At 33.7% G+C, this 22,962-nt stretch overlaps 1 protein-coding gene across 6 annotated transcripts in view; it reads left to right on the top strand.

Annotated features, from left to right (window-relative positions):
* BMAL2 (basic helix-loop-helix ARNT like 2) overlaps nt 1-22,962 on the top strand; it is a 90,996-nt gene that overhangs the window by 36,089 nt on the left and 31,945 nt on the right. For all 6 annotated transcript variants that reach the window (XM_074268771.1, XM_074268770.1, XM_074268768.1 and 3 more), the window contains exons 4-8: nt 750-907; nt 12,178-12,257; nt 14,553-14,645; nt 16,258-16,375; nt 17,500-17,643. In XM_074268771.1, the coding sequence (XP_074124872.1) occupies nt 750-907; nt 12,178-12,257; nt 14,553-14,645; nt 16,258-16,375; nt 17,500-17,643 (593 nt within the window). The remainder of the gene's footprint in view (nt 1-749; nt 908-12,177; nt 12,258-14,552; nt 14,646-16,257; nt 16,376-17,499; nt 17,644-22,962) is intronic.

Raw genomic sequence — 22,962 nt, 5'->3', positions numbered from 1 at the left:
CATTCTCTTCCTAACATTTATAGAGCACTTACTATGTGCCAAAGCACTCTGCTAACAGCCTTATAATTATTTGGGCCTTACAAAAATCCTGAAAGGTGGGTGCTATTTTTATGCCCATTTTATAAATGAGGAAACTGAGTCAGCAAAAGATTAATACAACTAGTTAGTGTCTGAGATTGGATTTGAATGCAGCTATTCTTGACTCCAGGCCTTTCACTCTATTCATTGCCCCTTCTAACTGCCTATGTCAATAACCTAGTTGTCATTACTTTCCATTTGAATATAAACCACTGACAAATGCAGTGGAAAAGCCTAATCTACTTGAGAATTAATGTGTAGAAGAATATGGGAATGGAAAGAAAAAAGGTTAAAAAAAGAATTTCATTAGTTTATAGAAATCCAAAGAAAATTTTATCCACAGCCTGGAGTAGTGAATAGACACTGGACTTTAAATCTGCAAGACCTGAGCTAGATCTTACCTCAGATACTTAGAAGCTATGTGACCCTGGGCAGGCACTCCACCTTTCTGTGCTTCAGTTTCCCCATTTGTAAAATGAGGGAATTGGATTCCATGGCCCTTCTCTCTCTAAACATATGATTCTATGATCCTATTGGTCAAGTATTACAAAAAAAAAAAAAGGAAAATTTAGATAGATCTACTTTCTGGGCTTATCCCCTAAGATAATTCTTGCATCAGTCACTGGATTCTTTGGAATCTTATACTGAAATGAAAAAAAAATTTTTTTCAGAGAAGCTCACAGTCAGACAGAAAAACGGAGAAGAGATAAAATGAATAACTTAATTGAAGAACTATCTGCTATGATCCCCCAGTGCAATCCTACAGCCCGTAAACTGGACAAACTTACCGTATTGAGAATGACTGTACAGCACTTGAAGTCCTTAAAAGGTGAGTGGGAAAGCATTTGTCTTTCAGTATGTGGTAATTTCTTGATTTATACTAGTGAGGGCTACTTTTCAGTTGTGTTGCTGTCTCTAGAATCTTACATATGAATGGGTGAGGGGTCATGTAAATAAATAGGCATTTCAAAAGTAGAAGGAAAGTAGGCATAAAACAGATGGCTGTGTTGTTAGTGGATTAGGAAAGAATCCTACAGAAAATGGCATTTGATCTGAGTCTTTAATGAAGCTAGTGGTGTCCTGGATTCAGAAAAACCTGAGTTCAAATCTGTCCTCAGACACAAAAACCACGTGATCCTGGACAAGTTATTTATTCCTATTTGCCTTAAGCCACTAAAGAAGAAAATGGCAAACCACTACAGTATCTTTGTCAAGAAAAAAAAATAGGGAAAGAACATTCAAAGTATGGGAACATGAGTCAAAGGGATGAATGAGAGATGGAGCACCTTTTTTGAGGAATAACAAGTGAACTGGTCCTGCTAGTCCCTAGAGTAAAGGAAGAAATAAAATGCAAGATGTCCAGTTTTCAAAAACCTTAAATTTTAATTTTTTGCTGTATTTGATCCTAAAGGTAATAGAGTGCTTGAAATTTATCAAACAACGAAGTGACATGGACATGGCTTTCTTGGAAAAATAACTTTGGTAGATGTGTATAAGATGGATTAGAGTGGGGAGATAATTGAAGCAGAGAGATCAAATAAAAGATAATATACAAGTATAGGGGAAAAGTGATACGGGCCAGAACTAGGATGGTAGTTGTATGCACAGAGGACAGAAATAATAAATATTGTGAAGGAAGAATCAAGAAGACTTGGCAGCTAATTGGATATGGATGGTGAATGAGAACAAAGATTGGAGGAAGAAGCTGAGTGATGGAAGCCTTGGTGGTGCTCCACATAAGTATGAAGGGAAGTATATGATAAGAAATATAATAAGATAGGTTAAGTTTAGATATTTATGAGACATCCATTTTGCATTGTTCAATTTGCATGTGGTGACAGTGGACTCTTAGAGCCCGAGAGAAAATAGGGATAGATATAAAGATCTGGGAATCATCTTTTTAGAGATGAAAATTGAATCCATGGGAAACGATCTTAGCGTACAGAGAGAAGAGGACCCAAAATAGAACTCTAGAATACAATTAGTGAAAACACTCTGGAAAAGTCTCAGGCCAGAAAGAACAGACAGGAAGGAGGAAGCCCAAGAGAGATCAAAAGAACTCTCAGAAAGGAGAGAGTATCTAGGAGAGGATGCTCAGCAAAGTCCAATTTTGGAGGGAGATCAGAGGGATTAAGCAGGCTATCAGATTTGGTAATTAAGAGATAATTGGTAACTTTGAAAAAGGTAGTTGTAGTTACATGGTGACACTGGGAGTCAGACTGAAGTGGGTTTAGGAGAGAGTAGGAGGACAGTAAGCAGAAGCATCTAAGATAGAAAGCTTTCAAAAGGAGTTTAATTGAGAAGAGAAGAGATGGAGGATGAGAGCTAGCAGAGATGATTGGATCATCAGGATTTTTTGAGCTGAGGGAATCATGAACTTAATTGTAGGCAGCAGGGAAGGAGCCAGTTGGTAGGGGAAGACTGAAGATTAGAGAATGGAGATGAAGGGAGGAGGAACGTACTAAAAGAGGCAGAAGAAAAGAGACTCAAGTATGTGTGTAATGGGATTGGCCTAGGAAAGGAGAAGGATCACTTTTTTTCAGTAGAGGCTGGAGTTAAAAACGAAGATGAGGAGATGTCAGAGGGATATAAGATAAAAAGCCCCCTTAATAGAGGGCCTCAAAAATTTTGTTTTAGTGAATATAAAGTAAGGTCTTCAGCTGAGAGGGTGGAAGGGGAGGGATCACTTGAGCTTCTTGAAGAAGGATAAGATTTAGAATAGACACTGTGATGGTGAGTAAGACCAATGAGAGAGGAATAAAGAATTGCATTTTAAAAATATTTTTATTTCATTAAATATTTCCCAATATATATTTTTAAAATACTTAATTTTTTTTGAAATCTGAGTTTCAAATTCCCTCCCTTCCTCCTGCTCCTTCCCCATACTTTGAGAAGGCAAGCAGTATGACGTGCATCTGAAGTCCTGCAAAACATATTTTATATTATCCATGTTGCAAAACACACAGACACATACAAGAAAAATAAAGTGAAAAAAAGTGCTTCAATTTGCAATAGAGTTCATCAGTTCTTTTTCTGGAAGTGGATAGCATTTTTTTATAATGGGTAAAATGATTTTACTGACATGAGGGCCCAATTGAGTTTATATAATGTAAATTTGCAATAGAACCAATCAGCATGGATTTGTGGCTTCCTCTAACTTGTTTCAGTAGCATGTAAGAGTGAAGGTGATGAATAGTGGAAGTAATCCACTTTGAGGTTTGAGGTTGAAGTTTAGCAAGGAGTGATCAGTAATAGAACAAGGGGACAAGGAATTAGAAAGTAAAGCATAGTGTTCCCCAGAAGGCCTAGAACAAGAAAGGAGATGTGTGGAGGGATGTACATAGGTTGTTAATCACCAGAGGCTATATATGAAATCATGTCTTCTCATTCCAGAGTCAGTGCAATTTCTATAACACTGTGGGATTCATGTGAGACCTATTAAAGTACTCATAGTCTAATTCACTTAGTATGTATGCTGTATACTAAATGACACAGTAGGGAAGGGACCCTACAGGTCAAATGGAAGAGGCAAAGGTCCTGATGCTCCTAGTGATGGCAAAGAAATGGCTAGTGGTGGGAATTGACGGGGGAGCTTCTTTTAAGGGAATTTCCTGGGACACAATTTTTAATAAAATTCTGTTGCATAATAGGTTACTTGATTTGTCATCATCAGTGAAGACTTCCATGAAGTTTAAATAACATTTTCCTTAAGCTTTTATCCCAGATACAAATCAATCATAGCATCTTAATGTTGGCAACAAAATATCATCTAGTCTAATCCTCCTGTGGGAAACCCCCTTACAACATTCTTTCCAAACAACTGTTCAGTCTCTGTTTGAAGATCTCCAGTTGCATGGAACTCACTCTGCACAATCTGTATCACAAGTCTGAATCACAGAAGTTAATTTTTATATTGAGCTAAACATGCTTATCTCTAACTCCTGCCTGGTTCCGTTTAATTAACAATATGTTGATCTTTCTTACATATGAAAATCCTTTTAAAAATTAAGTCTACAGATTTACTTCTCTTAAATCTTTTTTAACCTTGATGAATTAAACATTTATTTATTTTAAAATATTTTGTTCAACTAATAAGCATTTTTCCCCTTCACCATCCTCTTTTCCATTTAGAAAAAAAGAACCTTTTTTCAACAAATACGTAAGGTCAAACGAGACAAATTCCAACTTGGCCATAACAAAAAATTGTGTGTCTTATTCTATATCTTGAATTCATTATTTCTCTCTGTCAGAAGAGTTCCATTATTAGTCCTATGGAATTGTGGTTAATCATTACATTGGTCAGAGTTCTTAAGCCTTTCAAAATTGTTGTTGTTTTTACAATATTGTTACTGTATAAATTGCTTTCCTGGTTCAGCTTACTTCACTTTGTATCATCTCATACACATCTTGCCAGGTTTCTTTGAAATTATCTCTTTTGTCATTTCTGATGATACAATAATATTATGCATGTACATCCCATAATTTGTTCAGCTAATCCCAGTAAACAGACCCTCTTTCAGCTTCTAGTTCTTTGATTCAACAATAAGAGTTTTGTCCTTATTCAAGTCCTTATCAGTGAATAAATATTTGAAACATCAACTATGTTCCAGACATTGCGCTAAACTCTGAAATTACAAATAAAAATAAGAAAGTCAGTCCGTTCCCTCAAAGAGCTAATCTAATCTAACAGAGAAAAGTACTGCACAAAAGAAAGCTGAAAACCCAGGACCTGAGGGGAAAGAATGTGGTATGGGGACATGGTTAAGTCCAGTTCTAGAAGTATAAACTGGTGGAAAATAAATAGCTGGTACTAGGAGCCCTTTTCAAATGGAGGTTCTTGGAGGAGTTCTGTGATCTGCCCTCTAGCCTTCTAGTAGGGGAAGTAGGTACTGAATTACTGAAAAGGGGTGAGTACCAAGGTTGATGCAATCTTGATGATATTTCCAAGGAATATGATCATGATGGGGTGCAAGCCTATAAATGCAACTGGTAGGACATAAAATATGGGTCCTTTTCTTCATGCTTGATCTTTTGGGGATAGAGAAATGATAGTCCTATTTTTGGATCAAAGGGTATACATGGTTCCAAATTACTTTCCAGAGCGGCTGGCCCACTTTAAAGCTTCATTAAAAGAGTAATAATTGTTTTCCCATAGCAATTCTTAACATTTATTATTTTCATTTTTTGCCAACTTTACTTATTTAGTAAGTGTGAGTTAGGATCTTAGTTACTTTAATTTGCATTTCTCCAATTATTAATGATTTAGAACATTTTTAATATGCATATTGATAGCTTTCTTTCTTTGAAAACTACATGTCCTCTAGCCATTTATCAACTGGGGAGTTAGAGAGATGATCACCCCAAGCTTATGAAGACTTACCCTGGCAGAAAGGTTGAGTGAAGTAGGTGATGTGGAACTTTTGTCCTGCTACTAGATTTTAATGATTCTGTAGCTGACAGCTTTGCACAACTCTGTCTCACTTAAATCCAATTCACACTCAAGTCAAGATATCACCCAGCATCCCTTAATTTACTTTGGTCCTTTTTAAAAAACAAAGAATGAACAACAATGATTAGAGAATGGCTTTTCTTAATTTGAATTTGTTCCTTATATAGTTTGAAAATGAGACTTTGATAAAATTTTAGAAAATTTGAGAAATTTCCTGCAAAAAAATTTTTCCCATTAATTTTAACAAAAATTTATTAAGTGTCTACCATGTTCTGGACATTGATATATCAATGATGTTACAAAGATAAAATGATAATCTGTACTCTTAAGGAGCTTATATTCTTTTGGAGATACATATGGCATATAGACATCAAAGATGTCTAGCACACTCCCAGATCCCATCAGCTTATTCTGCTGAAACTACTTTTCCACATGGAAAATTCTAGGGAGTTTGTCTCCAGGAAGGAGTTGTCTTGGAGAGACTGTAGACCATGTGTAGACATTCTGTAACGGGTTCTGTTGCTAACTAAGTGGTGAAAGGAAGATTTTGACTTTGAAGACTCTCAAAAACACCTGTCAGCCTTCTTTGCTACCTCTATTGTCATAGTTACTCTTGAAAGATCTCAATGACTTTTTTGCTCACAACGTCAAGTGAGATGCCATAATTCCAGGGGAAAAGCCTTAAGACTTCTTCCTTCTGAGGCCATGAAATCCGAAAAAAAGGCATTTGTCCTTTGCCTTTTTCATTTTTTTTTTTCATTTTAGGTAAAGAAATAGAATCTTATATCCCAGGGAGTTTGAAAGATTATTTTGAACATATACTGATAGCTCAGTAGCCAGTGTTTCAGGCCAGGTATCACAGCCAACTTATAATTGTGAGTGAGCAAAGAGTGACCTTTTGGATACAGTCTAGTGGAAGAATGATGATTCAATCAAAAGTCCTGCTGCCTCTAGACACAAACTTGAAGAGACTAATCCTATTCTGGAACTGCATTGCCCTTGGTATGAAACTCGTTTTCCATTTTTCTGAGACAGTTGTGTCCCATATCTCACTCTCTCATAATGACACCAGAAAAAAAATTATATTAAAAAACCAGACTTTTGCTTTCATAGGAAGTTTGGGGTCTATAAAGGAATTTTGAATAATCCAGCCCACTCTTTTCCTGTTCAACTCTGAATCCAAATAATTCCACATTTGTGTTGTATGACCCAAATACACATCCTGCTGGACAAGTGTCACAGAGTGTCCATTCAAAATGCATGTTGAAATATGGGAAATCAATATTTTCATTCTCTTGCTTTTCCCCACGTAAATGGACAGACAAAACACCATTAAGTAACTGTAGATTGCATCTAGGAGATTCTGCAATATTCTGGATCTTCATGTATTCAATATATTATCTACCAAGAGGCACAATTGTATAACTTTATCCACAGGGAATCCCTCTTCAATCTAGAATCTGTTCTGGATCTCCTCTATTATAGTGGCAGATATTTTTGAGGAATATGCATATCCCCATCTTATGTTTTGTCTGGTTTTTATTATAATACGTAATTAATTAGGATTATTTTTGTTATATCTTCCAAGGAATCTTAAATGCCTATTCTCTTCTATTTCTTTTCCCTTGTTAACATTATCAAAGATGCCCTGGATAAGTGATCTTTATAAAGATTTTTGAATATATGGGAGAGTACACACATAGGTAAATAGTAATTGATGTTCTCAGTAGCATTTCTTTTTATATTAATAAAATCTGAGATTTTTTCTACCTTTGGTATTTTCTTCTTTTTTAAATAATTTTTATTTAAGTCAGAGTCCTCACAGTTCTGTCACCTTCAATATTAAAATCTTCTATATATTCTCAATTTGATACAGTTGCTTTTCTTATGTATTTTTCTTTAGTTCCATTTCTATTTTTCCTATAAGGACATTTGATACTATGATGGTAGGGTCCAGGTGTTAGGGTTCTACTGTCTTTGATGGAAAACACAATTTGTTATGATGATGATTTTTGCAAATCATTTCCATTTTTATTCTATATGACATCTTTCTCTTTTCGTCTTTGAATGTTTGAATTTTTTTTCTGAGTCAATTGGGGTCAAGTGATTTACCCAGGATTACACAGTTAGGTAATGTTGAGTGTCTGACATCAGATTTGAACTTAGATTCTCCTGACTTCAGGGCTGGTGCTCTATCCACTGTGCCATCTAGCTGCCCCTTCTGTTCTTGAAATGAAATTTCTTAGTTGCATGTCTTAACCAAGCTATCTTTCAATTGATGTTACCTTTTACCACTTCTCTCTTGTTTTGTGAGATTATACTTCTTATAATTGTGCATCATTATTTCTAAGATTTTACAAATGAATTTATTTTAAGCTAGTTTTGCCATTAGAAGTTATCTCTCTCCATTTGGCAAATGGCAGGATATGTGCTTACTGTGCTGTCCTCTGGGAGTATTTTTATTTTTAGTTTTTGCAAATAATTTATCTTGGTCAAACTTGTGGATAAAATTATTAGAGTTGTTGTAAATGTTACTTCTGTTGTCCATTTCTACTTTTGATTTTCAAATGCTTATTGTTCAGGGTTAAATTATTTCTATTGCATACCACTTTTTCTCATTATTATACTTTTATTATACTCATTATTATATTTTAGGTTGTTTTCCTATTCCTTTATTAGCTCTGATATGTTGATGATCTTATTATACTGAGATGGCTGACTGAGACAAGTTCTATATCAATAAGTTTTTTTCCTGCCTGTTAAAATAGAATCTATTTTGCTCTTTTTAAATTATTCATTTCTTTATTCTGTGAAAAAATTGCAAGTGTCATTCCAAGAAAGACATGTGTAAAGTTATGTGTTATTATAGTTAAATGACACAGTTAATCATAATCTTATATTTGACTCTATAAACACTTTCATCTACCCTGTGGTATGTCCTTTCCAAGCACAAATGAAAGCCTATTTATTCAGTATCTGCCATGTTAAGTTTTTTAAAATGTTCACTTAGACTTTTGGAAGAATATTTTTTCCAACTGAAGTGATGTAAAAATTTTGGAAATATACCTTTGTACAGAAAATATTCATGATCATGGTTGTGTAGCCTGATGTGGATGGAATTACTGGCTCTGGAAAGACTGGAGAGGAATATAGATTAATAAAAGTGTCTGTCACTCAATTCATGGCCTCCTGCCCTTCTATAGTAAGTCTTGCCAAACTGTTTCAGCAATACTTTAGCTGTTCTCTCCAGATTTCCTTCCAGTTTGTTTGTACTTTCCTCCATGTTGGGATATACCAATTCATTTTTCCCATTAGGCCCAAATAGATCATCCTTCCCAAACTATCTTCTCATTTCTATAATATTTGCAACACTGCAACACTTCCATTCTCCAACTTTATCTTATTAATTTTTTCCCTTTAAGACTGCCTAAATACTGAGCTGTATTGGATAATATGTTCCCTTAAAAGTGGAGATAGCATTCACACAGTCCATATTTCTTATTTTAAGCCTTCAACAATTTGTAAGGCTTCACTCACACAAATTCAAGCTGCTTCTGACCTAAATGCCTTCATCATGTCTGCCTTCCGGAAAAACCTGTTCTGTTCAACATCCCTATAGTAAAGCAGGCCATACAGAGTCTCCACATGTGCTTTTTTGATCATCAGAGCAAACTTTTCTTCGATTAATCCAAATCCACTTAGAAGTCTGTTGGACCTCTAAAATATAAGCATATTTTATTGTCATTCCAATCAATTTCCTGGTTACTTGATCAACTAAATTCCTCATACTAAATTGAATATTCTTCACTCTCTTAAATCTGTCTCATACTCCTGATATTCATCACTAACACTCTTAAATCGATCTCCTACTTCTTCAATTACATTTTTTAAGGAGGATTTTATATTTTCAAAATCAGCTTCATGAATGTCAAATGCCCAATTTGTTTTCAAATTTACTATAGTGAGGCTATCAAATTCTTTTTCACTGGTGAATGATGTTATTTTGTCTTTTTTAAAGCTATCTGAATTAAACGTCTTAATCTTGGTAAATACCATGAACATAGTGAGAGCCATTGAAGATGTAGAACCATTGAAGATGTAGAACTTTTGATCTTCATTCAGAGTCACTCTAGTTTAAAAAGAGGCAACCTAACTCCCACTTGTTCACTGGATATGTATGTCAATTCAATTTGGGTTTTATCAGGTTTTTTATGGAATTTTTCTGCTGTTTCATCCTCAAGAAATGTCAATCTCACTGGAATGGGACAGGAACAAAATTCAAAACTAATAGCAGCAGCTTGTTTTTTAAACATCCCTGGTTCATTTTAATGTCCTTTACAAAACCTGATTTCAACTCAAGTGTGATCTCCTCCACAAAGGCTAACCTGATTCATGGGTTATTATAATGACTTTTCCCTTCTGAACTTTACTTAGCACTTTGTTTTGTAACTCTCTAATAAACTTGAAATATAAGTACTATCAGTTTTGGTGTCTTATTCCCACATTAGGATATATTTACCAACCACAATGCAATGAAAATAGTGGGCCTTTGAAGAAAGGACTAAAATTAATTGGAGACTAAATAACAATTATAACAGATCAAAAGATTGGTATACCAAAGAACAAATCATAGAAACCATAGAAGGCAAGAGAAACCAGAAAGCAGAAGATTTAATTCAAATCATAAATTCTACCTATTTCTTTCCTTTCCTGTGTCCCATAAATACTTGACTGTCATACTCTAAGCTTTGAATTTTAACTAAGGTTCCTAGTCATTTTAATTTTGGGGTTTCTTTCCAGAGGTTATTAGCAGGCTATTGCTATTTCCACTTTGCTTTAAGATTCTTTTAGGTCTGGGCAGTTTTCATTCATGATTTCTTTCTTTTGTTTTTTTAATTAATTAATTGGTTTTTGTTTGTTTCCCACACACACATTTAATATTTTTCCAATAATAATTTTTCTAATTGTATGTAAAATTAGTTTTCAACATTCACTTTTATAAGATTTTGAATTCTAAATTTTTCTCCCTCCTTTCATTCCCTCCCATTTCCCCAAGACACTAAATAATAAAATGTAATCTATACATGTACAGTCATATTAATCATATTTCCACATTAGTCATGTTATGAAATGAGAATCAGAAGAAATGGAGATACATATGGCATATAGACATGAGAAAGAAAAAACAAAAAAAGGGAAAGTAGTATGCTTCAATCTGTATTCTGACTTCATTATTTTTTTCTGGATATACATTTTCCATCATGAGTCTTTTGAAATTGTTTTTGATAATTGTATCAAAAGCTAAGTGTATCATAGTAAATCATCACACAATGTTGTTGTTATTGTGTACAATGTTCTCTTGATTCTGCTAATTTCACTTTGTATCAGTTCATTGTTGTTCTGACATGTTCATATTTTTCTGAAATCTGCCAGCTCATCATTTCTTATAGCACAATAGTATTCCATCACATTCATATACCACAACCTGGTCCATCATTCCTTGATTGATGACCATTGCCTCAATTTCCAATTCTTTGCCACCACAAAAAGAATCGTTGTAGTTTTGTACATGTGGATCCTTTCCCCTTTTTTAGGATCTCTTTGGCTGACAGATCTACTAGTGAAATTGCTAGATCAAAAAGTATGCACTGTTTTGTAGCCCTTTGAGCATAGTTCCAAATTGCACTCCAGAATAGTTTAATCAGTTTACAACTCCTCCATCAATGCATGTTCCAATTTTCCTTCTTCTCCAACATTTGTCATTTTCCTTTTCTGTCTTATTAACCAATCTGATAAATATGAGGTGATACCTCAGATCATCATTTCTTGAAGTTTGGTTTCTGTATTTTTTTAATGGTTTAGGTTTTCATCTAGTTTGTTGACTTTGAAATTCTCCTTCCTTGAGCTTTTTTCAAAATTATTTGTTTTTGAAAGAAGGTACTTTCCATTTTCTGATTTTTTTTCAATCTTCACTTTTGTTCTAATAATTCTTGTTACCTTTTGGAGATGGAGTCACAGATCTCTATCTGATCCAATCTGATTTTCAAGGGGTCTGTTTTGAATAAGGTTGTACTTCTTGATGAAATGATGAAGTTTTCTTTAGTACTGGGATATAGATAATGAGCCCTCTGTTCTTAATGAGCTACAGAAGTAGCTCCAGTCAGTAAGTATATTTTATAAAAGACAGTCTTCACAAGGAAGTGATGAGATGGTCTGGTCTGCCTTCAAGAATGGTACCAGAGGTGATGGTACAGATGAGGAAACTAAGGCAAGTAGGGCTAAGTGACTTACTCAGGGTCACATAGCTATTAGGTATCTGAGGCCAGATTTGAACTCAGGAAGACTCCAGGCCCTGCATTCTATCTATTATTCAATCTAGTTGCCCCAATTCTTACCCTAAAAGATAAGTAATGTATAGTTTCATATCTCATACAGTCACAGTTCCAGAGTAAGTTATTTATATTTCCTTCACTTAAGGTTAGGGGGAAAAACAGGTTTGTCTCTGGGACCAGCTTCCACTCTAAGTTGTATTTATGGTTGTCTATGACCTTCATGACAATCTGCTGTTTAAAAAGATTTCTGGAAAACAATATATATTTCAACCTAGAATGTGTTTTCAGGATCTTTTTATGTTTGTTCCTTATTTTTAGGCTCTACCAGCTCTTATACAGGAGATAATTATAAGCCTACATTTATTCAGGATGATGAGCTGAGACATTTAATCCTCAAGGTAAGTCCAGACACACGTTTCCTCCATTCTCAGCCTTGTCTTTCCTTCTTGTTTGCAGGGAGGACAGGTAGGAGGGAAGGGAGAAGAGGAGGGGAGGGGGAAGAGAGGAAATCTTTGGAACACTGAGTCCTCCCTAGTTAGAAAAAGAAAATATGCAGATTTGCCCATAGTATATGAGTTTCTGAGACAACAAGGTAGAGAAGGAATGTGAGTAGACAAGACTGAACCAAATTGTGTGATAAGGTAGTTTGTGGCCATAATTTCCTTATACTTAGCCCAGTGTACCATCTAAGGGATATGGTGCTTTCATGTTTCCTCTCAAACATTTATTCTACCAGCTGCTCTGATATCCAGAAATCTTTCCCATATGTAAATATTTTGCAGACATCAAGGTAATATATATATATATATATATATGCACTTATATGTAGAAATACATATGCATGTACACATGTGAGACATTTATTGCATACATACATGTGTGCATATATATGTGTGTGTGCATCTGTGAATGCACACAATCCCATAGAGCTAGCCAGTTTGCACAGTGAATAAAGTGTTGGGCTTGGAATGGGGACTCATCTTCCTGAATTCAGATCTGATTTCAGACACTTCTTAGCTGCATGACCCTAGTCAAGTTACTTAACTTTGTTTGCCTCAGCTTCCTCATCTGTATAATGAGCTGAGAAGGAAATAATAAAACCCACTAGTTTCTTTGCCAAGAAAAACACCAAAACTCCAAGAAGAGTTGGACACAACTGAAATGACTGAATAACAAAGAAATATCAATTATTATTTTTCCATCTGCATGCCCACTCCCTCAAAATTTACTCAAATATTTTCTCTTCTTTCAGGACCTATATATCTATATTCACAATCTCTGATTAAGTGATTGTCAGCAAATGACTTGGCACATTTGCTGCCATCTTTATTTCCTATCTTTGGGCTTTAAGTTCATCTTTCTCAAAAGTTACCCTCTTGAGTAATCTCTCTAAACTTGATCCTCTCTTTGATTAGGGAAGAGTAGTATCGCTGATCAGGTCATGTGTGTTGTTTTGGACCATGTGGTCTGAATTATCAGTTTCAAGTATGACAATAGCTAAGAGATTAGCCTTTTTTTCAAGCTCCTTTTTACAGTAAAAAGTTCCTATTAAAGCTATTCAATTTAAAATATTCCTTATTTCTTAAATTTAAAAATATTCAAAAATATATTTATACATATTGAAGAAAATAATATATTATTTAATAACTATTTTCATTTCTTAATTTTCTTGTCATATATTAATATCATGCCAATTTTGTTTATTTTGTTAGGATTTACAATTTATGCTGAATCTTTTTCTAATTAGAAAGTATTGGCTATGCAATAATTTTACAATAAAATGTTGTTTAGTTGTTTCCATCATATCTGTTTGTAATCCCATTTGGGTTTTTCTTAGATACTAGAATAGTTTGCCTTTTTCTTATGCAGATCACTTTATAGATGAGGAAACTGAGACAAACAGGGTTAAGTGACTTGCTTAGAGTCACACAGATAGAAAGTGCCTGAGGTTGGATTTGAACTCTAAAAAATGTGATTCCCTAACTTCAGTCCAGAGTTCAATCCATTGTTCTATCTGGCTGCCTCAGGGGGATATGCCCCATAAGTGACTGAGGTCAAATCTGAACTGATTATAGGCATGTTACTCCATCCACTGCACTACCTAACTGCTTACAATAAAATATAAAGATGTTTTATGTGATGGTAAATGCCTTCTATTTGCTTCAGTCAGAATGAAGAGAAAATGCAGGATATTTTAACAGAATTTAGATTTTCAGAGTAACTTACAAGAGGTTCCCCTGAAAGTAGAATACATTGCCCATAGACAGTAAGTAGTAAGTGTTTTGTTCACATGGTCTGAACAACCTGGATTAAGTTATAAGCATTATTAATTGAAAGGCTGGCAAACTTTTCTAATTTCTTAATATGATTCCCCAAGTAAATGTCATTAGTATAGTAGAAATGTTATAAAGATAATTGTTATAAAAAGAAAACATGATACTTTTAAGAGCAATGTATTCTATATCTGAATTTTCTTTCCAGTTCAAAAGCATGAGTTTGAGTTTAGATTTAACTTAAGGATCTTATAAACATTGGTTCCATTTTATCTTTTGTTGAATTTTTCTTATGAGGTAGATCAAAATAAATTAAGACAGTTTATTTTATAGGCTACTATGTAGTTTGTTCAAAATCAAACTTTCAAAATATGAAAAAGAATACATGTAACATTATTGTTGTTATTGTTATGATTATAGGTTGCAGATGGGTTCCTATTTGTTGTTGGATGTGATCGAGGAAAAATTCTGTTTGTCTCTAAATCAGTCTCCAAAACACTTAATTATGATCAGGTATGCCACATTGCTTTTCAAAAACTGAAGGTAGTTTTATAATAGTTTATTTTTAACTTTTTTGAACAAATATAATCTATCCAAGTAACTTCTTTCTATTCATTAACATCAAAATTCCAAAAGCAGTATTCTTATTGTAAAAGTTCCTGATATAATCTTGCATAATACTCTTTCAAAATATGCCCTTAAGTAAAGTAGTGAGATAATGCCAGTGGTTTCAGTTATTAGGGACTAAAGAATGCTAGGGTTAGATTACTTACTAAGAAATTGTTGAAAAACTGGTAAAAACAGATAAATGGCCATACTAAATCTGCTGAAATGGTTGCATGCATTTGAATTCTCACTGTTTGAAGTTATAATTATGAAAGATGGTAATTGGTTCCAATTTAATGGAAATGACTGTTACAAATTCAAATAATGAGATTTCAAGGGAATTCCCATTATTTACATTCTTCAGACTCTAGCTGTTCTTCTATCTTGGTATAAATCTGTGATCTCTTCCGTGGACATAGATTATAATCTATTTGCAATTCAGCTACAATTTTTCATTCTGTATAGTTCTTGTCCATGTTTTCTGAGAAATTGTCTACAAAGGATCTACTCAAGGTACAGGGAGCCTTCCTCTAGTTCTTCCCTGCCCTTTTTAAAATTTAATTAATTTTTTACTCTGAGCTTCCTAAACACCAACAAATATGAACATTTTCAAGTACAGAGAACAGAAAAAGGTGGTGTGTCATACAATTACAGAATTAAGAGCTGGAAAGACCGTAAGGATGATCCTTTCTACTCTTCCCATTTTACAGATAAGAAAACTGAGGCTTAAGCAGGTTAAATGATTTGTCTAGTATTACAATGGGAGTGAATCCCAGAGCTGGGATCTAAGCCCAGATCCTCTTTCTCTAAATACAGTGCTCTTTCAACTCTATCACAATTGCTCAGAAAATTAGGACTTAAGTAATTGAAAAAGAGAAAAGGACATTTCAGGCAGGGAGGACGGTATCCAAACTATAAGTAGTCATAAGAGAAATCATTGTGAGTAGAAATGGTCATATTTCTACATACAAGTGGTCACCCACAAATTCAAAGAATATCTAGGTTGTTATTTTGATCCTAGAGTTAGTTTGATTTATATATAGCATTACACATCTCTTTGTGTTTTTTTAAACTGGGAATTACTTTATTCTTTATTAGAATTATAAAATATTTTATAGAATCACTGCTATCTTTGCTACAACTTAATTAACAATACCTTCCTACTTTTCAGGGCTAAATGACTTTAGGGTATATGTGTGATTATATATATATATCATGTGATTAGAGCACAAGTATATAAATTTGGAAATGTATGGTATTAAACTAAATTTATTAATTCTATTCACTGTTGGCAGGAGATAGGCAGGGAGGTATGGGGAGGACTAGGAAAAGGATGTACAGGAAATAAATAATATTTATCCTAAATATAAAATGGATAGTTTAAATTTGCACTGTGAAAATTTCTTTGTTTATTATGAACTTCAACAAAAGCAACCATATTTATTTTATGTATCAGGGAAGGAAAATGGGAGTAGCTTGGTTATATTGCTTTGAAATGAATAGTCTATCTTCCAATTAGGCAAGTTTGACTGGACAAAGTTTATTTGACTACTTACATCCAAAAGATGTTGCCAAAGTAAAGGAACAGCTTTCTTCTTCTGATATTTCTTCAAGAGAGAAAGTGATAGATGCCAAAAGTAAGTGTTGCTATGATCACTGTTTTAAAAGACTATGATTAGTTGTTTAAAAGTTGAGATCAATCATACATATATCTAAGTATCAATTTACTCAAATATGCATATTTTGTTGGGCTCTGCAATGTACTTCTATAAATAGTCTATTAAAAGTTTTATCAAAAAGTTCTTCATTTTGTATAACAAGTGACATTTTTGCTTTCAAATATTTTCTCTCTAAGATGAAAAGACATTGTTCAAGAAATGGAATCCTATTCTATTTCCTGCTCAACAATCATCATTGATCAGTCCCATTTACACTCATTTGGTAAAACATAATGATTTCCTTACAGCTTTAAGGAGTAAATTTCATCAGACTTTAAATCATGTAATATTCATACTTCTATAACACGAGAATATAAAAAGAATTGATAGTAGATAGAACACTGACCTCAAAGACATAAAGATTTGAGTTTGAATCCCACTTCTGTTTGGGATGTAGACTATGACTATATTGTGAGAAGAAACTTGGCCAAGTTCAGGGAGGCATCTCATCTATTATGTGGTAACATATATTATTTTAGCCAAAACAAGTTATTGAACAGGCTCACTATCAAGTTTATTAGTGTATCTTATATATATATATATAATTTGACTTATACTTTAATCATGATCTGCATCAATGAAAAGAGTCTCCACACTGATGAAATCATAGATCCCTGAACTATGAAAATGATGGTGAAATATGAAATGGACAGAAAATTATGGGATTTTTTTCTAACTCATCACAACTATCTAGTTACTTGGGAGTTTTTTTCTTCTCACATTTAAAATATATTTAAAGATGTCAACTAATTATTCCTTTTATACTTCAAAAAATTTTTAAAGTTTAAAAAATCTTTTAAAATTCAAAATGAGATTACATAAAATTAAAATAGATTTTCTTGTAATTGCCATTTTTGGATCTGTTAGAGGCATTTTGTTAATATTTGCCTATTAACATCAAAGCACAAAAGCAATATTTTTTTTCATTTACTATAAAAAGAAAAATGTAAGAAGTGATTAAAAATGCTAGGGAATGAAAATTTCATTATTACTTGAAAACATTTTCTTCTGACTAATTCTCTATCCTTTGTCTATTGTGAAAGCTGGCTTTCAAGTCCAAGCAAATTTCCCTGCTGGAACAACTCATCTCTATTCTGGTGCAAGACGATCCTTTTTTTGTCGGATAAAATCTTATAGACCATCAATCAAAGAAGAACAAGAATGCTTAACTAACTCAAAGAAGAAAGGTATCTTTTTAAAACATGTGATTTTGTTTTTGAAAATAAAATTAATGTTCCCAGGTAGTAACTAAACAAAATAAGATGTACTCTTAATATCAATCAAGCAAAAGCTTCTTGAGAAAAGGGGAAAAAAACATATATTTAATTTAAATGTCCATATTGGCAATTCAGATTCATCAAATTCACTCCAGAACCAAATCAATACTTCATCTTATTCTCTACAATCTTAAAAGAGTTGGATCAAAAGGGAAAAAAATGGGGAAGGAGTAGAAGTGACACAGTGTAATCATAATATCTCCAAGTTGGAATGGACCCCAACAATCATCTACTCCAACCCATAGTTCAAAAACAAAACCATAATTCTACAATATACCCAGCAAGTGGTCTTTACTTGAAAGCCTTTTGTTAAGTGAAACCCAACCTACTCAAGGAAGTTGATTCTACTTTGGAATCTACTTTGGAATACTTTAATTGTCAAGAAGATTTTCTTTACATTGAGCTAAAACCTATTTCTGAACCTTGTACAAATTGGTCCTAGTATTGGCCTCTATGACCATTAGAGAATTATACTGTTACTCAAAAAATCCCAATATTTTTCTTTTAATGTAAGTTTTGTGTTTCATAATAAGACTAGTTCTTTGCTTAAATATCTGGTTATGTGTTCATTTACAGATTTTCTTTGTGGGTATCTTCATATTGAATTGCTTTTATTTTTATCCACAAAACTTAGTGTGGAAATATAAGGACCTTCAGAGGCCTTTTGGGCATAACCATTTATACTAAATAAGTTGAATGTAAGACTCTATTTCCATCAAATTGGCTTATTAAGAAAGTGTGTTTTGCTCTGTGTACATTCTTAGTACCAATGTTGTGTCCATCCACCTCCCTAGCTTGGTTTGCAAACAGGGATATGTGAAGAAATTCTATACTAGATTTACCTTTTTTTATACATTGATAAAGTATAAATGATCATAATTTGTCAGGAAAAACATTAACACTGAGTGCTGACAAATTGAATCCAATAGGAAGAATAGATCATGATCATTTATATGGTGCATATCAATTTAGGAAAACAATTTACTGGTGAAAATATAAATGATTATGGGTAACCTGTCTGTATAGAATCTTTTTTTATTAATTTTATAATTATAACATTTTTAACAGTACATATGCATAGGTAATTTTTTTTTACAACATTATCCCTTGTACTCCCTTCTGTTCTGAATTTTTCCCCTCCTTCCCTCCACCCCCTCTCCTAGATGGCAGGCATTCCCACTGTATAGAATCTTAATTGACTATCTTGTGAGTCAGTACCTCCTTCTCCTTCTTCTCAAGCTCTGTCTCCAACCCACTGTAGAATATGTTTGAGAAGTATAAGAAAAGAGGTCAGTGGTAGTATATACATGTAATCCTTGTTCCTGAGGAGGCTGATGCTGGTAGATATCTTTAATTCAAGAGTTCTGAGCTGTTATGGGTTACATCCATCCTGGATCTGTACCATTTGGCTTTAATATTATGGGGCCTAAGAGTGGGGTAGGAGAGAGACAAAGCACCAAGTTGACTAAAGAGGAACAGACCAGGTCAGGTTATAAATGGAATAGGTCAAAGCTTTAAATGCATTTTAAAAAGTCATACTACAGTGCTGACTTAATCCAACACAAATTTATCTCATCTAATCTCAATTGAATCATCACTACTATAAAATAGCCTTTTTATCCTTCCCTGATTGACAATCACAATCTCTTGAAATGGCTATTCTGAAACCTCTTTTTCCTCATTAGGTCTTCTAACCCATCCCTGTTGCCCATTCAGCAGAGCAATTCAAGTTATAAAAGTGACCTCTTTCCTTTAATTTACACGTCAAAAATTCTTTTTATGTCATCTCTCAGTCTCATCTTATTTGCTCAGCCTCTGAGGAAGATGTGTCTTTTTTCCTCTAAAAGGTTAACCCTTCTGCTTTAATCCTTTATCTGGGCATTCCATTCCCTTTCTCACACATAGGGTACACTCTTGTGATTTAATCTCTTTTTATTCATCTGCTGTCACCTATAAACATGCTTGGGTCATCCCCATCCTTAAAAAACAAACAGATCCTCACTTGATCCTTTTTCCCTCTTAAGGCATCATCTCCTAATTCTCTCTTCCATTTTATTTTTAAACTCTTGAGAAAAAAAAATGTGTTTAGTACTTGCCTATATTTCCTTTATTCTCACTCTTCATCTCCTTATACTTGGGCTTCTAATCCTATCATGTCATGGAAACCACTCTTCCTAAAGTTATAGATGATTTCTAACTAAATCTGGCCTCTTCTTAGTCATCCTCCTCAATCTTTCCCCTGCTTTGGATACAGTTGACTATTCCCTTTCCCTCTGACTTTCTCCTTTGACTCTTCATATATTTCTCCTACCCATCTGATTGTCCCTTCTCCCTTGCGGGATAAAACTCCAGGTCCCTTCACCCTAACTGTGGTTGTTTCTCAAAGTTCTGTTTTGAGCACCCTTTTTTCCTTCTATATATACGTGCCCTCCCTCAGTGATCTTATTGTCAGCTTCAGTGGGTTCAAGTATCCTTTCTATTAAGATGATTCCTAAATCTACATATCTAGCCCTCTCTTTTACATCTAATCAGATGCATCTTTTGTATGTATTTGCTCTCCATTCATGCAGCCTATGCCATAGATCAAGTTTCTAGCATCTCTCACCTGGACTATTGCAGCAGTAGCCTCTTGGTTGTACTTTCCTTCTGAGCCTTCTCTAATGCATCCGTCTGTCCAGCTATCAAAACAGTCTTCCAAAAACACAGGTTTGACCCTAACATTTCTCTGCTCAAGAATCTTTAGTAATTTTCTGTTGCTTCTCAGATAAATATCAAATCCTCAGATTGGCATTTAAAGCCCTTCACAACTTGGATCCAGCCTTTCTTCCATACTAATATCATGTTACCATCCCTCAGGCTGCCATAGTTGGCCAAAGTAGTTTTCTCATTGTTACCTGAAAAAGTACATTATCTCCTGCCTATATTCTTTTAGGTTCTTCATTACTGTAAAAAAAATGCTTTCTCACTTCATGTCTTAAATTTTTTTAACTTTCTTCAAGGCTCAACTCGGGCATTTCTTCTAAGAATTCTTTTTTTTTTTTTATCCCATATATAAAGATAAAACTATGGGGGCAGCTAGGTGGCACAGTGGATAGAGCACCAGCCCTGAATTCAGGAAGACTGGAGTTCAAATCTGGTCTCAGACACTTAACACTTCCTAGCTGTGTGACCCTGGGCAAGTCACTTAACCCTAGACTCAGGGGAAAAAAAATAAAACTATAAAGAAAAAATAAATATATAGATAAAAATAATGATAAGAATAGCTAGCATTTATGTAGCCCTTTATTAAAATTTACAAAGCTTTTACAACTATCTCATTTTATCCTCACAACATTGGAAAGAAGTTGCTATTTTTCATATCTATTTTACAGATGAGGAAACTGAGTCATACGTAAGTTAAGTGATTTGCTTTAGTATCTGAAATAGGATTTGAACTCAGATCTTCCTGATTCCAAGTGCAGGGCTTTATTTACTCTGCCAAATAGCTTCCTGAGAAAATGAAACCCTCAAGGAGTTTACACTGCCTCCTTTTGATATCTCTGACTTCATTTAATTCACTTATGGCAATGTTAATGACTATTATGTGAATACATTCTGCTTTCATATTTTTTTTTCAAGTTAACAAACATTTTTTAAATGTCTGCCATGGAAAAATCCTGTGCTGGACCCTGAAGGGAATACAAAAAGGCTGTGAGATATATATACAGAGTAGTTAAATACAATGAGTAATTTGGAAGGGAGATTACTGGCAACTGGGAAGATTAGGAAAAGCATATGCTGAAGCTTTAATAATGTTAATATATTTATTACCAAATTGTCAGCATTGGGAATATGATATGATATGGTATCACAGATTTTCTTTATAAAAGAAGAGGAAATAAATATTCGAGAATAGGGGGTAAACAGAAATTTATATCAGAAACTTTGTTCCCTGTTAATCCTTCCATTGGTCACATATTGCTGCAAATTCTTTACAAGTATATTAAGAAGGAAAATTCAATTAAAAATAAATAAATGAGAAATATAAATATTAACTAGAAATTTTTCTAAAAGACTGTGAGAATAGAACAGTAGGTCTCAAATGTTTTGGTCTCAGGATCCCTTTACACACTTAAAAATTATTGAGGACCCCCAAAAGCTTTGTGTTTAGATAGGTTATATTTGTTTATCCTTACCATATTTGATATCAAAATTGATAAATTTTAAAATATTTATAAATTTAAATATAACAATAAACCTATTACATGTTAACATAAATCATATTATTTGTGAAAAATAATCATTGCTTTCCATAACAAAAAACAATTTGGTGTGAAGAGTATCCCTGTTTTATATAGGTTTACAAATCTCTACTTCTGCATTTGATCCATAAAATACATCTAGCCTTACACAGACATGTATGTAACCAGAAAACAGAGGGACATTTTAATTGCGAAATAACATATTAATATTATTATGAAAATAGATTTAGCTTCATGCATTCTCTGTAAAAGTCTTGAAGACCTCTGACCACATTTTAAGAACTACTGGCCCAGATTATCTCTGAAGTTCCAATTTGAATCAAAAGTAGCAAAATTGGGGCTTCTAGGTGGCACAGTGGATAGTGGATCACTGTTGGATTCAAGAGGACCTCCCGAGGTCATATGCAGCTTCAGATACTAACTCTATGACCCAGAGAAAGTCATTTGTAATTAATTTTCATAACTAAATAAATGAAAAATACATGTAAAAATAATAAATATATAAAAAATAAAATAGAGTATTGTTCTTTGGGATCTTACAGTCTAATTGCAAAGAAAAAATTAATCCGTGGAAAGGTAAATAAGACTAATAAGTCTGTGATTCTGAGATATCAGAAGACTATGTCTATCTAACCAATGAAAGGGTCCAATAAAATGTTTGAGACAGCTGTAGGTTTTGTAGGAGAGGAAGGAGTTGAACTGAATTTTAAATGAGCCCCTCCAAAAAAAATCCCCAAAAAACAAACTCTTCAAAATGGGTTAAATAAGAACATATGATTTTTCCTAGAAATGTTTCCATTTAATTTTTTGGCGAATTAGATGTTTCCTAGTTTGCATAATTAAAAATATATTTCTTGTCTTCCAAATGGGGTGAAAGTGAGGGAGGAAGAGAACTTAGAACTGAAGATGAAATATAATTGAATTTTTAAAAATAATTTTGAAATTACCAGCAAGCCTCCCTGAAAATTCTATTGAAAACATAAAAGCC

Source organism: Sminthopsis crassicaudata, chromosome 5, assembly GCF_048593235.1.
Source record: "Sminthopsis crassicaudata isolate SCR6 chromosome 5, ASM4859323v1, whole genome shotgun sequence".
NCBI classification, from domain to species: domain Eukaryota; kingdom Metazoa; phylum Chordata; class Mammalia; order Dasyuromorphia; family Dasyuridae; genus Sminthopsis; species Sminthopsis crassicaudata.
Note: the sequence above shows the minus strand (reverse complement) of the source record. Positions and strands in the feature narration are given on the sequence as shown.